Source organism: Parasteatoda tepidariorum, chromosome 10 (genome assembly GCF_982258835.1).
Source record: "Parasteatoda tepidariorum strain Cologne lab strain chromosome 10, Ptep-v5.0, whole genome shotgun sequence".
NCBI classification, from domain to species: domain Eukaryota; kingdom Metazoa; phylum Arthropoda; class Arachnida; order Araneae; family Theridiidae; genus Parasteatoda; species Parasteatoda tepidariorum.
In genome coordinates this window covers 69571346-69586710 of record NC_141764.1, presented here as the reverse complement: position 1 = coordinate 69586710, position 15365 = coordinate 69571346, and the positions used below count along the sequence as shown (strand labels likewise).

At 27.3% G+C, this 15365-nt stretch overlaps 2 protein-coding genes across 2 annotated transcripts; one reads left to right on the top strand and one right to left on the bottom strand.

The window, feature by feature from the left end:
- Positions 1–261: 261 nt before the first annotated feature.
- On the bottom strand, positions 262–12671 carry Use1 (Vesicle transport protein Use1). Its single transcript, XM_016057386.4, has 6 exons — positions 12419–12671; positions 12282–12334; positions 9913–9991; positions 6535–6682; positions 2853–3031; positions 262–1921 (listed from the first exon to the last, which is right to left on the bottom strand). Exons 1-6 carry the CDS (start codon positions 12566–12568, stop codon positions 1742–1744), a joined length of 789 nt encoding a protein of 262 aa, XP_015912872.3. The 5' UTR covers positions 12569–12671; the 3' UTR covers positions 262–1741.
- A 55-nt stretch (positions 12672–12726) lies between these two features.
- LOC107443496 (retinol dehydrogenase 14) lies at positions 12727–14612 on the top strand. Its single transcript, XM_071184071.2, has one exon. The coding sequence runs from the start codon at positions 12941–12943 to the stop codon at positions 13898–13900; it is 960 nt and encodes a 319-aa protein (XP_071040172.1). The 5' UTR covers positions 12727–12940; the 3' UTR covers positions 13901–14612.
- The last annotated feature ends 753 nt before the right edge of the window (positions 14613–15365 follow it).

Sequence of the window (15365 nt, the reverse complement as noted above, 5' to 3'; positions counted from 1 at the left end):
ATCATTGGAAATGTATCCTTAAAGTTATCTTACCTTGATACAACAATCAGCGCATGATTTATCATAAGGCCAGATGAGCCCGTGCCCTATACAAATGATTCTTTTTTGTGTTTTTCCTTAATAATTATCCATTAGAGTTAACAAAAATTGAAATAAATATAAACTTAAATTCACTAATGCATCATAATTTATTTATGCTCTAAATAATTTAAAAACACTTCAGACATTAGTATTAAGTTCTACTAGTATTAAGAAGTTCAATTCACTCAAAAAAATTTTATTTTATAGAATTATTCAACCAGTGATAGCAGGATTCAGCATAATCACAATTTGAGTTGATGCACAAATTGAGTACTTGACTACGACTAATAAATTTAAATATCTATCTGTATTTATATTCCGGAGAATTTTCGTTTAAAATGTGTTAATTTTTTTAAAAATTGAAATTAATACTTCGAAAAGTTCGTATCTGTCGGAATATTTGCAAATTCTTGATAGTCTTACTAATTTTGACAAAACATAATCTAACGACCATAATAAAATAGGAAAACAACTTTTAAGGACATTTGTTAGACAATGTTTTTATCCTTAAAGATATGGTTAATATTTAAGAACAAAACACGATCTAACAACTACAATAAATTAATCAAAACAATTCAAGTTTAATTGACAAAACACTAAATTTAAATTGCTGTGAGCATGGAATTTTCTCTTTCATATTTAAACATCATAGAAACTGGAAAATAAGGTATGTAGATAACAATAAAGAAAACTTGAACTAATGGGGATCATTCTCTAGTGAGCTAGAAAAAATGATTAAGTAATAGAGAGAATTTTTTTTTTTTTACAAGCTGTTAGCAATTATTATTGTGATAGCTCTGAATTGTATTAAACTAAAAGCCTAGAACAGAAATGGTGAATCTGCAACAAGTTTTTAAAAATATTTGATTTTCAACTGATAGTCATTTCAAAAAACGTAGTTATAAAAAAATTGTAATGGCTAATACGTTTGTGATATATATTTTGATATTTAAAAAACTATAGCAAAGGAAGCAGTTAAGTTATTAATATTTGCAATACATGGGATGAGAAAACAATTTCGTCTCTCATTTGCAAAATTCTCTAGATTGAATTTCTACATTCTCAAGCAGCACTAAATATAGGAGATATTTATTTTTTATCTTCATCACAGTGTAAAAAAATATTTCATATACATAAACAATGACATATAAAAGATGATAAATAATTAATATAAAATCAATCATTTACACATATTTTTTAAATTTCTGAGATTTTGTAACTCTCCAGTGGGGTAAACCCTTCCTTTGTCTTTGCCCCTGCTCTTCTAGATACGATTCAAAAGGTTACAAAATTGAACAATAGTAGTAAGTTACAAAATACTAATTATTTATTAATGTAGTTTCAATCAATAAAGAGAGTATTCAAATCAATAAAGAGATTTAGTTTTTCTTCTCATTGTCTTCTTAATTTAATATTTAAGGAAATGACCTAAAACTGGAAGTTTGTATTACACCCAGAAAGAACATGCCCAAAGGACAGCATGTTAATTGATAGGGTAATCTTTTAATAACTTTAATAATTAAAAAAAAACCCTTCTGCACACTATATTATAATTTTATACAGGCTTTTAAAATGAAATGTCATAATAACAAACAGAACATAGCATAAAAATATAAATAAATATATTTCTGGTAAAGTTTCTATTCAATTAAATAAAATATCATCTCTTTGGGAAGAGTCGAATGAAAATAATCATCCACATAAATATTAAAATAACTGCACCTAACATAATCCATAAACACCAGTTACAGGCTCTTTTTGTATAAGTTTCTAGCTTGTCACTCTCTACCTTGAGTTCACTGTATCGGTCATCAGCCATTTCACCAGATTTTATTAAAGCCTGTAAAATTGATAAAACACTGTGTTATGCACCATATTATTGTAGAATAATGCTTTGTTTATAAATAAATCTCCCCCTTTAAGTGAAAATGTTCAAGTTATTTACAACAAACATTGGAATTAAAATCTGGTCAAAGAAATTTTTTATTTTCAGTGTAGTTTTTTTCTCATAACAATTGCAAGTTTAATATCCTAAAATTAAATTATTTTTAAATAAGCATCATTGGCATTAAAAATGTTCAGCTCTTCACAGCTTAGTATGGAATTTAAATAACAAACAATTTAAATAACAAACGAACGGCAAAAACTATATAAAAATTATGGGTACCAGTTAGAGATCTTACAAAGTTAATCAATGCATCTTCTCAGTAATCAAAAGTTAATTAATGCTTCCTGGTGTAACCTCAGGTACTCTCAAATCCTGATTTTAATCATTAAAAAACTATTATTATTATTTGAAAAACCTAGTACATACTTCTTTGTTTCTAGAGAAACATCTTTAAGATGAATGAACACATAATTTTTCAAGTGTCAAATCAAACTACAGAAAAAAGTAACTTGGTTTTAAATTTGAACTGGATTCATTTAAGATTCATTGCAAGTCTTAACACCATTTTCTTTTTAATATTAACACAATATAATATTGTTCTAAGTAACACAAATGAGATATAATTTTATATTTTATGAGTGTCTCGTGTGTACCAAAGTTCTGCTTGAGATCTATATTTCAAAGACATTTTTTACGATAAATTAAAAAAAAAAAAAACTAATCAATTTTTGTAGTACACGTTTAAAACACCATTTAAATTTTCAGAATGGCAAAAGAATATCTGATTTAGCATCAATATTTATTTTACCGGCAAGAATGTAATCATGGACATTTTAGTTTAAAAATAACTAAAATGCTCTTATACTTAAAATTGTTTAAATACCTCAGTATCCTTTTTGATGATGTGTCCAGTTAAAAGACTGTTTTGTTTTAAATTTTGGACTAAAGACACCATGTCTTGAGCAACTTTTTCTTGCATTGAATTATGATATTGCATAACAGCATCAAAATCGTCCTGATGAGAGGTTGATGACACACTTCTTAATCGTACCCCATCAGACACTGAAAGAAATTAACAGATGAGAAAATAGCACATATATCACTTTCATTTAGTAAATATACCATACATTACCATAATAAACAAACCATATTTGATTAAGTACTATAACTTAAAAATCATAGAAGTAAAGTGAATGAAAATGAATAAATAATCATATAATATATTGCGTTGTTCGGAAAGTAATTTCTTTTTTATTTATAAAAATAAAAATTTTTTTCTTATGGTGATAAAATATTTTATGAATTATATATTGTCCATTTTAGTTCAATATCTTTCCCCATCTTTCTGGCAGTAGCATAATTCCACACTTATTTTTTTCCCTAACGGCAGGTACTGTAATTCTCGTTCTTTCTTTTGGAATATGTTGGAACAGTTGCTCATTTAACGTGGGCACCTATGAACCCAAGTCCTGGAGCCAAGCAACATTACCCATGCCTGGCTACCACAAATGCCGCTCATAAGGTGGGTCACATTCACACAACATAGAACAACACACACAGAGAAACATCAATGCTCTGAACAGGATTCAAACCTGCAATCATTGATTTCGTAGTCAGGACACTGACCACTTGGCAGATGGCTGGCAATTCCACTCTCATAAAATTTTGGCTTTTTGTTGGCAAAGAATGGGCCCATGTAATTTTTTTTTACCTCTTCTTGATGATACACTTCAAGAATGTACCATTTCTATGAGGTTTGAGAAGAAAATCAAAGACTTCAAAGTGACAGCACAAACTATCTGTAAAAGCTACAGGAACCCATATATCAAGCTTTGAGATTAAACCTAAGCATTTCAAATGATCATAAACAGTGGTATTCGATAAATTTAATCTCAGGAATCGTAATTCGTCGGTTTGCATCAATTAATGCCTTTATTGTGTCTTCAGCAGCTTCAAATGGCATTTCAATACCGAAATTGCCAGATCAAAATTTTGAAAATCAGTTTTGGCTCTGTCGTACTGTGAATACATCTTCTTCACACTCATTCAATCATTTTTTTTCCAACAGCATTTTTACCTTTTTCATAGGAAAAAAGTAAAATATGCTGAAAATACTGCCTTTCATATTCCATTATTTGAAACGGCATCAACCAAAAACTACCGACTAAAATCAATTCAACTTTTTCAAAAGAAAGTCTTGCTGTATCACTTGTCAAAATATATAACGACAGCTTAAGTGTGAAGTTGGCTGTGAAAAATACAGTTGAGTCCTCTCTTGGAAAAAAAGGAAACTATTTTCCCAGCAAACCCAATATATCCATATACATACAACAAAATTAAGTTAAACGCACTACATAATTGTAGATATCTCATTCACATAATTTAACACAGAATAGAAGTTGAAGTTCTTCAAATTACTTTATTGCAAATGTTTATAGCAATATTTGAATATCTCATAAAAAATAAAAAGACTAAGATATGTTTAGTAAATAGTTCAGTGCTTCTAATTATTTTATTAAACATGAGGGCTCAATTGTAAATTGATTATTAACATATTTTCTTTACATTATTTATGTCACTAGGTAAGTAATCCCATGACTCTGAGATTTTAACATTGTGATTCAATTGGGTTCATAGTTTATTTTTGAAAAAAAGTTCCCTGATTCTTAAAGCAACAGTTCATAGCATATCAGTTAAAAGCACATTAACAAAACTTCAAAACCATGAAAGAAAAAACCCAATATATATCAATAAGAAATCACTGTCACTGCTTTAAGTATTCACTACCACAAAGAACCAAACACAGATTATATTTGGCTGCTTTTCGGGATATTTTTATTATGTTTCTTGGGAAAAGAAAGGAGAGGTTCAATCCCATACACTCGACATTCCTGGTTTTTGGCAAAAATTTTCATTTTCCCTTAGATTTCCAAGTTTTAAAGATTTTCCCCATGGCATATGAATCCTGAAAGTGAAATTTCCCCCCCACATTCATTGTGTAACGAATATTATCAATTGAATGATCAAAGAGAGGCATTTCAAAATTAGAGGAAACATAAAGAAACCAAAATTATAGAAAAATCTAGATACTCTATTGATAACAAAAAAGAATTAACTTGATTTCTACGACTCCCACCATGCGCTTTTAAAGAAAATCTTAAGCCAACAAAATGGTGAAATGTGTAAAAATCCAAAACTTTTTGAAAGTCGCCAAAAAATTTTGAAGTAGGAAAAATCCCTTTGTTTAGTGAATTTGAAAATATTATGAGCAAAAGGTTTCATCAAGCAGAAACTTCCTATGTTCCCTTAAATAGATCAATTTGAAAAGAAAAATCCTGCGAAACTCTATACTGAATAAATTTAAAGCCATGATAATATTTTGGGAGTTTAAACCCCTCCCAAAAATCATCTTTAAGAAAAATTATCAGCAGCTGATAAATCATAAAAGGGATTTGATTTATTAAAAGACAATACATAATACAAAAAGGAAATTAAATAAGAATAATTCAAAACTAAGCAGAATGCAAAAGTTTTTCTCATCCGTCTTGCAGTATAAAAGGAAAATCAATCAATTCAAATCTTAATGAATCGAGTGGCTCCATATTTCACCAATCAGGAACTACATAATGCTGACTTTCCAATTATTAAAAATAAAAAGAGATTTAGTAAGAAAAAAAATAAAACAAAATTGATACTAATAAAAATTTTAGAAATTATGACAGTTGAATCATTTATTTATTTTAAAATGAAGAATTCAAATTTTGAAAGAAAAAAAAATACTAGCCAAGCTTAAAAAATAAGTAAAATATTCAAAAAACTAGTAAAATATTTTGGCAATTTTGTAAATATAATACACACTAATATCCTCTCATCTATTTAATAATTTATAAATATTATCTAATAATGTAGTTTATAAAATAATAAAGTAATTTATAATTTGAAATTTTTTTCTTCTCAAATTATTGTACATGAAAATTTAAGAATATTAAAATTATCAATTTTAAAACTCCATCAAGAAAATTTTTTTTTGTTGCACCATTGAATCATAGATCACACAACAAATTAAATTCTTGTTAGTTTTTAAAAAATATAAATAAATTTTTTAAAATTTTACTTCAAATTAAGATTTTATGTCTTCTATATAGAGACACCCCAATTTTCATAGTATTGCAGAATAGTGTCACTAAATCAGGACTCAATTGTATATTTATTCACATTTCCAAAGAAAACAAGTTATACAGGATATTGGTCATCATTTGGAAGAAAAAAAAATTTTTTTTTGAAGGATTGTACAATTTGTGTATTCTAATGAACTTTAGTAATATATTAATATGAATAAGGCTACAATAAATTATGCAAACTCTATCCTACTTTTTGACAAAATCGAGGCACTCTCAAAAACTTTAATGAGTACTGTTGTTTTATTGAATCGACACGCAACAAATGCCGAAATTTCCTGAACTAACTTAATATTTTACAACTATGCAAAAAAGTGCAAAATTAAACTTATGCAGAAAATGCATTAAAAATAATTGTATCTAAATTATAAATAACTTTTCTATTACTTGTATGATCATCTGTTGTTCCTAAAAGTTCTTCTCTCATTTCACGCAAGTACTGAGCTTTTGTTTGCAGGTGAATTTTATTGCTTGCACTTGTGGCAGATCCTGGAAACAACAGCTGATTTGCTATAGCTTTCTCAGCAACAGTAGGCTGTAATCAAAATTATAAAATTAAAACAAAAAAGCAAAGCAACATTTACGAAAATATAAACAAAAATCAAATAGTTAAACAAGTAAAATGTATTTCAAAAATTATAACTCCATACTTATGATCCTTTCACATCATAAACTACAATTCTAATTCATATTAAAAGTTATAAAAATTAGTAAAATGTATTTTGATAATTAAAACATTATACATAGAGCCCTTTTGCATGATTAACTACAATTTGTTTTTATATCTAAGTCATATTAAACTTTATTGACTATTCACAAGTTAACTGCTGCTTTCATGCCCATGCACTGATGATTTACCTTGAATCACTGCAAGTAGAATTAAACATTTTATTTGTATAATTAAATATCTTATTTGTAGAATTAAACATCTTATTTGTAGAATTAAGCATCTTATTTGTATAATTAAATATCTGATTTATAGAATTAAACATCTTATTTGTAGAATTAAACAATTTTAACACCTAATCGAAATAAAACATATTGCTTAAATTATCCTTGTTTAATTTTAATGTGACCAGCTGTAATGAAACAAAAACAGTATTCTTAAGTCTAGTTCTTCAAGAAATTTTAAACATTGCAAAAATTTCAAGCATGAACATTCTGTGATATGAACAGGTAAACACAGCATGAGGGAAGATATAGTTTATATTTCAAATTTTTGTTTAAGAATGTGTTACAAACCAGTTTTCAAAGATGAATCAAGTCTAAAACCGCTTTCTTTTTAGTTCTGTTGAACTTAAATTAATCTACAGCCTCTGTGAAAACAGTATTAAGTTATCTTACTAATACTTCTTATTACTTAAGTCAAAAATTAATGCATTGAAAATGAAATTATATTTTATTATTTCTCAATACTTGATTTCTGGACTTACAATATCTTCTCTTACAATAGCTATTCAAATATTGATAAAAACTTATTAATATTGAAGTGAAAATGTGCAATATCACAGTAAAGAATAATGTGAGTTGACAATTTTCGTAAGTTATTATAAGGACAACATTACAATAAACTTTACAAGCACAATATGTATAGAAAGAAAAGCAATAAAATTAATGTTGTAATGCAGTAAAATTATGCATGACACAGAGGTATCCGGACCATGATGATATGCTGCATCCTTTGCATTGAAAGTTTTCATTTAAATACTTATCAATTTTTAAAAAAAATCTTTATATGTAATAGGTATATGTAAACCAACAGCTAGTCATAATCTTTAGCTGCTCTTCTTTTGTACCAATGACTAAGTTTTTTTAATTTCAATACCTGCAGTTAGTTCTTAGTGTTTTAGATACTGAATCCTTTTTATTGATCGACTTCATCCAGGGTTCATACAGATATCAGAAGAAGAAATCCAAGGAGCCCAAATTTTAAGGACTTATCAAACATTTAAAAGCTTTGTGTAAAAGATAACTAGAATTTTTTTTTTTTTAAATTAAAAAGCAGTTATTATAAGGAACTTGAAAAATTTTGCATATTTTTTTCTAGCCCTTTTGAAATAAATTATGACTTTGTCAAACTTCATAAATAAAAATAAATAAAGTTATCACTTTTACACATAAATACATTTTCCAGTTTCAAATATTGTAATAAATCTTGTTTAAGTACAGATGTTAAAGATAAACATATAAACCTAACAATTTTATATTTTTAAATTTGAAATCTAAGGCATTTTAAACCAAAAAAAAAAAAAAAATAATAATAATAAAATATTAAATTTGCTTGTAACATGTAAAAATAAAATCATTTGCTGCTATTTTTCTTCCTCTAACACTTGCAATTAAATTTTTTTTCCTTTAAAGTTTTGACAGATAAGTCATCATTTAGTTTCCTTGCTTGGACAGCAAATTCATCAGCGGACTTAGTAAGTTCATCTATGCAATGCAATAATATAAGGAGTTTCTAAGGAGTATAAGGAGTCTGTACGCACCCTGCTTCATCATACAAGTTTATAAAATTAAATATTCTTAATTAAAAGTCACTCAAAACTAAAGAACTAATATCAATAATTTTTTAAAGAAAATATTTTTTCTTATCCAAAATTTTACCTTTTGTAATAAAATAGAAACATTGAACATTCTTATCAGATACACATAATGTAATGTTCAACCAATAATGGATAGGTGCTTTGGGCTATGTAGACTGATGCAAATAACAAGTATAAAGTACAAAAAATTTTCATACATACTACAGTTTAAATTCTATAAGCAAGAACCTTCCTCAGTATCTGAAACACTGAGGAATGTTCCTGTCTATAGAACTGAAACTATAGTATGTCAATTTTTTTGTACATAAGTTCAGTTTAAAATAAACTATAATAATAATAAAATGATGTACATAGAATAAGAAAACTTGACTTTTTATTGAAATGTTATAAAAATGCCAATTAAATATAAAAAAATTTTAATGTTAAAATAATTTAAATTCAAAACAATTTCAGCACTAAATAAGATTCTACATTTACTTGGAGATATACTTCAGTATTAAGACATCTATATTTAGTGAATTATTAAAAAATTTTTTTTTATATTTATATCAAACAAGTAAGGGAAAAAAATAAATTATATAAGAAAAATTTATTGACAGTAAATCAAATGAGAAATTGCTTAAATAAAGAGTAAACAGTTCACCAGAGTAGCAAATAAATTTTCTTTGATGTGAAAACTCTTTGCTAAAATTTTTTACAATTTTCTAACTTTCAAAACAAAAAAACTAATAGTTATTCACATATAGCAAACACAGTGGGTTTTATTACTTTGATTAATACTAATGCCTAATGTTTAAATCACTCTTTTTTCCACATCTTAATTCAACTTTAGTGCCAGGTTCTTATCCATACACCGATTCAGATCAACAAATAGTTGCAATTTATTTTTGGCTTTCAAGTTCTAATAGTAACTCTGCTTACAATCATTTATCCCATTAGCTAGAGTAAATGTCTTTCTCAATAGTTTCTTATTGACTACCCAAAACTTACATTGCCTATCGAACTGTATTCTCTTTCCATAATTGAAGAAGAGATTAGAGACAACGTTATACATACATTTGAAGTTATTTGAATGCTTTAAAAATTAGGAATTGATGTTTTTTAAATTTCCACGAGTAGCCCTGGGCCGCAGATTGCGTACAGCATTTTCTATCTTTTACTTAAAAGAAGTAAAAATAAAAGTCCTATAAAGATACCAGTAAAAAGAGTATACAAATACCTGCTTTTCTGCTTCCATAACACCTCTGAGAAATTCAACACGTCTTGAATATTCAGCTAAGGTATCTTTACTTGGTTGGCTGAAATAAATAATTATGTTACTTCATTATCTTAAAACTTTTCATTTAATAATTAAACAAGCAAAGTTTTTAAAATTAAATATATTTAGATCATAAAAGAGAATTATCATTTACAACCAAAGTATAGTTAAATCTAATAAGTACATAAAAGACTTTGCAGAATCATTAAAAATTTCCTCGTTCCCTTTTTAATAATTTTGTGCATTTCAATTCAAAGAAATCTGTTACTTTTTAAAAAAAAAAATTAGGAAACAACAGATTGAAGGTATAACTAAATGACTTGCTTAAACATATTTCTTTAAAAATTATTTGTACTGCACAAAATCAGTGTGAACATTTTAAAATAAATTATAAAATTTAAATACATTGTTAACAACCTAGCACTTTTAACTGGCAGTAAAATAATAATTAGGTAAGTAGAAATGATACTTTTCCACACTTAAAAGCCAAACTTCACGTAAACATTCGAAATATTTATATACATTGTGGTAGTTCTAGTAATTCGAAATCATATACATTAAATCGAAAATTATGAGTTAAATATGTGAGAGAAAATTTTACTTTTACCACTTTAAATATTTGAGAGAAATCTCCCATTAAAAGGGAGAGAAGTTGTAACGATATAAATATTATGCATTCAGAAAAAGATATTATGTAATCAGAAATATTTAAACTAATTGGCTACTTGTACCAAAACACATGGTTGTGCATGGCATGTTAATGCTACAGCTTTAGGGCCAGGGTTTATTATCAATCTGAATCGATTTTTGGATCAGATTTATTGTACATCTGGTATGCTTAGTGAAATCGTATCAGACTTTTTAAACAGTCAAAATTTCGTGAAAAATCAAAGGGTCAACTTACACACCAGTAAAAAAAGTCTCACATTCCTTGTTCGTGAAATATTGATGCATTATAATATAAACAATGAAATAGATATAAATAATTCTGCATCAATTTATACGTTTCAAAAACTTATTCTTATTAATTTGTTATATAAGATTAATTTTGAATTTCTTCTTATCGCTTTTTCTTAAAATACAAAGTTTTTTTAGAAACAATACTCTAAATTATGCTAAAAAAATTAAAAGTAAGAAATTTAAGACTTTTAAAAAGATAATTTTTAAGATAAATAAAATTTTTTTTTGTAAATTTAATATTTCTTTTTGTTAATTATTATTTTAATGTTTTCCATACTTGAATTTCTTAGCTGCCAACTTGTATCTGACATTCTAGAAATTTGGCATCTCGTAATCAAAAATAGGGTCTACTCATAGACCAGGGTCATAGAATAGGGTCTACTCATAATTGAATATGGAAGTAACGTAATATGAGCTTGATTGGCTGACCAATGTATGGTATATAGTTTGCATGTCTATGATTACAAATACAGAAAACTAAAAATACTCCACTCTTATATATTTCACTTTTACAGTAGGATATTTGAAATAAAATATAATTACATAATGATCCTAAACTATTTACTTTGGTTACACTTGAAGACAATTGTTAAATATATCATTTTGTGATGTCTAATTCTATTCTATATTCTCTCTCCAATGTTATAGACCTCAAAAGCAGTTTCAATTTTTGAGAGTCTGATAAACAAATGAAAATTAATAAACAACAAAACAAGTTTTTGCATTAAAGAAAATTAAAACACTTGAAATAAATTTCTTATAAGTGCAAAGTACACTTTTTGAAGTCATATTGCAAATGAAACCTAAATGTTACATGGCACTGCCTACTTGTTACTAAAATTTGGTGATCCTTTTAACACAAATAACAACAACTAAAAAAAAAAGATTCTCATTGTTTTTCCTTAGCACAAATTTAAAAAATGAAAACATGAATAAGAGGTAATTTTTTTTATTGAAGAAAACTTTAAATTACAACTAAACAAATAAATACAGCTATGTTTTCTTTAATGCTAATATAGATTATCTTCAAATGGAAAAACAACTTAAAAAATTCTTAATAGTAGTACACGTGAATAAATATTACAATGTAGCTTCAATTCTGCACACTTCACAAATATCAGTAATAAAACAAAATTTTTTTCAAAAATTTGCAACTGTGTTATGATAATATAATGAAGGCAAATCTTCAAATTGCATATTTAGATGTACTTATATATTATGTAAGCAAGATGTCTTCATAAAAAATATATTTTAAGTCAACAAAATAATTCATATTATAATTTTCAAAAAGTCATAAGATAATAGTCCATTTAAACCTCAAATAAACATTAGTTTCACTACAAAGCATATGAACAAGTTATCTTTCTTACCAGGTATTCATTTTTTTCAAAGAAGCTAGTCGTGATTCAATATCTTTTACGTACTAATAAAAGAAAAGAAAGCATATAAGAGAATTATTAAAATAAATTATGAACAGAAAGAGGAATATATGCTAAAAATTATTTACAGGTTCCAGTTTCCAATCATTAGACTGACGTTCAGGTATGGAATTTTCTGTTCTAGTCAATAACCGAACGAAATTAATCTCCTCTCGAGACATTGGAATAGACATGGTGTATATGATAATAATTCCTTTTTTCCAATTAAAAAAAAGCATTTATTAAATTACAGGAACACGTCATTATCCACGGAAAGAATATCGAAAACTCTCCAATGTTTGTTTACAATTACATGTGTTGCCATTTTTTAAAAGCTTAAGTATGAAAACAACGGTTGCGATCAAGTAAATCCTTAATAAATAAATAATTTGCATTTTCATCATAATTTTGACTTGAAGTGAAATGAATTTCATTTTCGATTTCACCCAAAATAAATAACGTCTGCTATAATAACCTTTAAATCGTTAACACTGCCGTTTGTAAGAATACAGATCAGTTTAATAATTGATAGAGTTTTGCGTCTTTGCTTGTGAAAATCTCGTCATAAGAAAATAGTTTCTTTATCGTTTAGAACTTTGGTAGTCGGCAAAATGTTGATCAAAATATGCAGTGTTTCCGCTGCTGCCTTAGTTGTGATGATTGTCATCCGCAAATACCGAGAATATAAATGGGGCAGATGCAAAAGCAAACGAAATATGAAAAACAAAACAGTCGTTATCACCGGTGCTAATTGTGGTCTTGGTAAAGCAACCGCATTGGAGTTAGCCCAACGCGGAGCTCGGGTTATATTAGCATGTAGAGATCCAGAGAAAGCGCAAAAAGCTTTGATCGACGTTCGATCTAGATCCAATAATGGTGTACTTAAAATCATGGAATTAGATCTATCTTCTTTTGATTCCATAAAAAATTTTGCTAAAGAATTTGTTCGTAGCGAAGAACAACTCGATGTGTTAATCAACAATGCTGGTGTATTCCAATGCCCGTTTATGACCACCAAAGAAGGTTTCGAAATGCAGTTTGGTGTTAATCATTTAGGCCATTTTCTTCTCACTAAGCTTCTGTTAGAAAAATTAAAACAGTCTGCTCCTTCCAGAATAGTTGTGGTTAGTTCAGCCTTATATAAAACAGGCTGTTTAAATTTTGAAACTTTGAACTCCAAATCCGATTATGACAAGAAAATGGCATACAAAAATAGTAAATTGGCAAATGCTCTATTTACTAGAGAATTAGCCAAACGATTGAAAGGATCTGATGTTTCTGTATATGCGATTAGTCCAGGTATGGTGTGGACCAATTTAGGTAGATATATATCTATCAGTTGGTGGAAAATGATTGCCCTTGCTCCATTTGCTTTGTTCTTTGTAAGAACTCCTTATCAAGGTTGTCAGACAATTTTGCACTGTGCTATATCTGAAGACGTTGAAGGAGAAAGTGGATGTTATTACAGTAACTGTAAAAAAGAGCCTTACGCCAAAAATGCTCTTGATGATAAGGTTGCTAAAAAGTTATGGGACATTTCAGAAGAATACTGCCAAAAAGCCAAACATTAGATTTATAGAAAATACTGTGTGATGTATAGAAAAATGGAATGTTATTTCTTTTTTGCTGATATACTGTCCAGCAATTAATTTTTGAATTGTCTTATTAATTCTACACACCTAATGTACTTTCTAGTTTTAGAAATTATCATTTTTTTTAAGCCAAGTATTTACATTATTGAATTGCATGTTTAGAGAAATATGTTTTTATTTATTTTGCTTTTCTGTATTGAAATTTGGCTAAACTGATGCATTTTCGACCAGGGGTCTGTCTAGGTTTTTCAGAGAGATACCTATTTTGTGAAAATTAAAAATTATATTAAAAAATCAACACAAAAATATGGATTTATCGTTTCTTACGAGACACAAAAATAAAACTTTAAGAAAAAGTATTTTGTGAAATTATTCTACTGTTTTTCCTAAAGTTGAATTTATGAAGTTACAGACCCCTGTAGATAGAATATCTAATATTTTTACTGTCTGAAAACTTTTACTAATGTTGCCTATTTAAATTTTACCTGGAATTTCAGCATAGTGGATGTTTTAGCAATAACTTCATATTTGTTTAGTTTGAACATGATGAGGACCAATTAAGGTAGATATTTATCTATCATTTGTTGGAAAATTAATGTCCTTGCTCCTTTCTTTTTTTCTCTGAACTCTTTATCAAGTTTGTCAGACAGTTTTGCATTGTGCTATATCTTAAACTTGGTGAAAGAAAAAGTAGGATATTAATGATTTAAAAAAAAAAAAAGCTTAAAGAATAAACTTGATGATAAGAATTTATGAAGAAGAATCCAGTGCAAAAGCTAAATATAAAAAAATTAAATTTACTTCATAGTTTGTGATATAAAAACTGAGATGTTACTTCATGTTTACAATATCCAGCCATGAATTTAGAAATTGTCTTTATTATTCTACGTTGCTGTGTGCAATGCTATTTTGGCCATTTTCTTATGACCCTGGAAAGAGAGTAATTACAATATACTCTATAGGCTTAGGGAAAGTTTTTTTTAAAGAAAATAAAACTGAGTGTTGATTTCAAGTCAGTTTAAATACATTTTCTAGTTAAATACAATGTATTTTCAGTATTTTATTTAATTTGTATTGAAATTCCTCATGTAGTTTAGTAGAAAAAACAAATGTTTTGAATTTTGAAGAAATTATCAATTAAGTTGTTAATTTAATACTTGCACAGCTGATTAACAGCTTTTCATCATCATTGTAGAAATTGCTGTACGAAACAAATAATGATTTCTTATCATTGAAATATAGTTAAGATTTATTTTAGTTAGGCATAGATATACTGTGTAAAACATTTTGCTAGTGAAACATCTGTTGCTGTCACAATTTGGTATTATAAAGTATTTCCAAATTTTCATAATCTTGGGTAAGCAACCCTTAAATATTATAAAAAGTATTCTAGTTATGATGCAGAGTGCAGAACACTGGTATCTTTAATGCTCCTGTTTTGCAA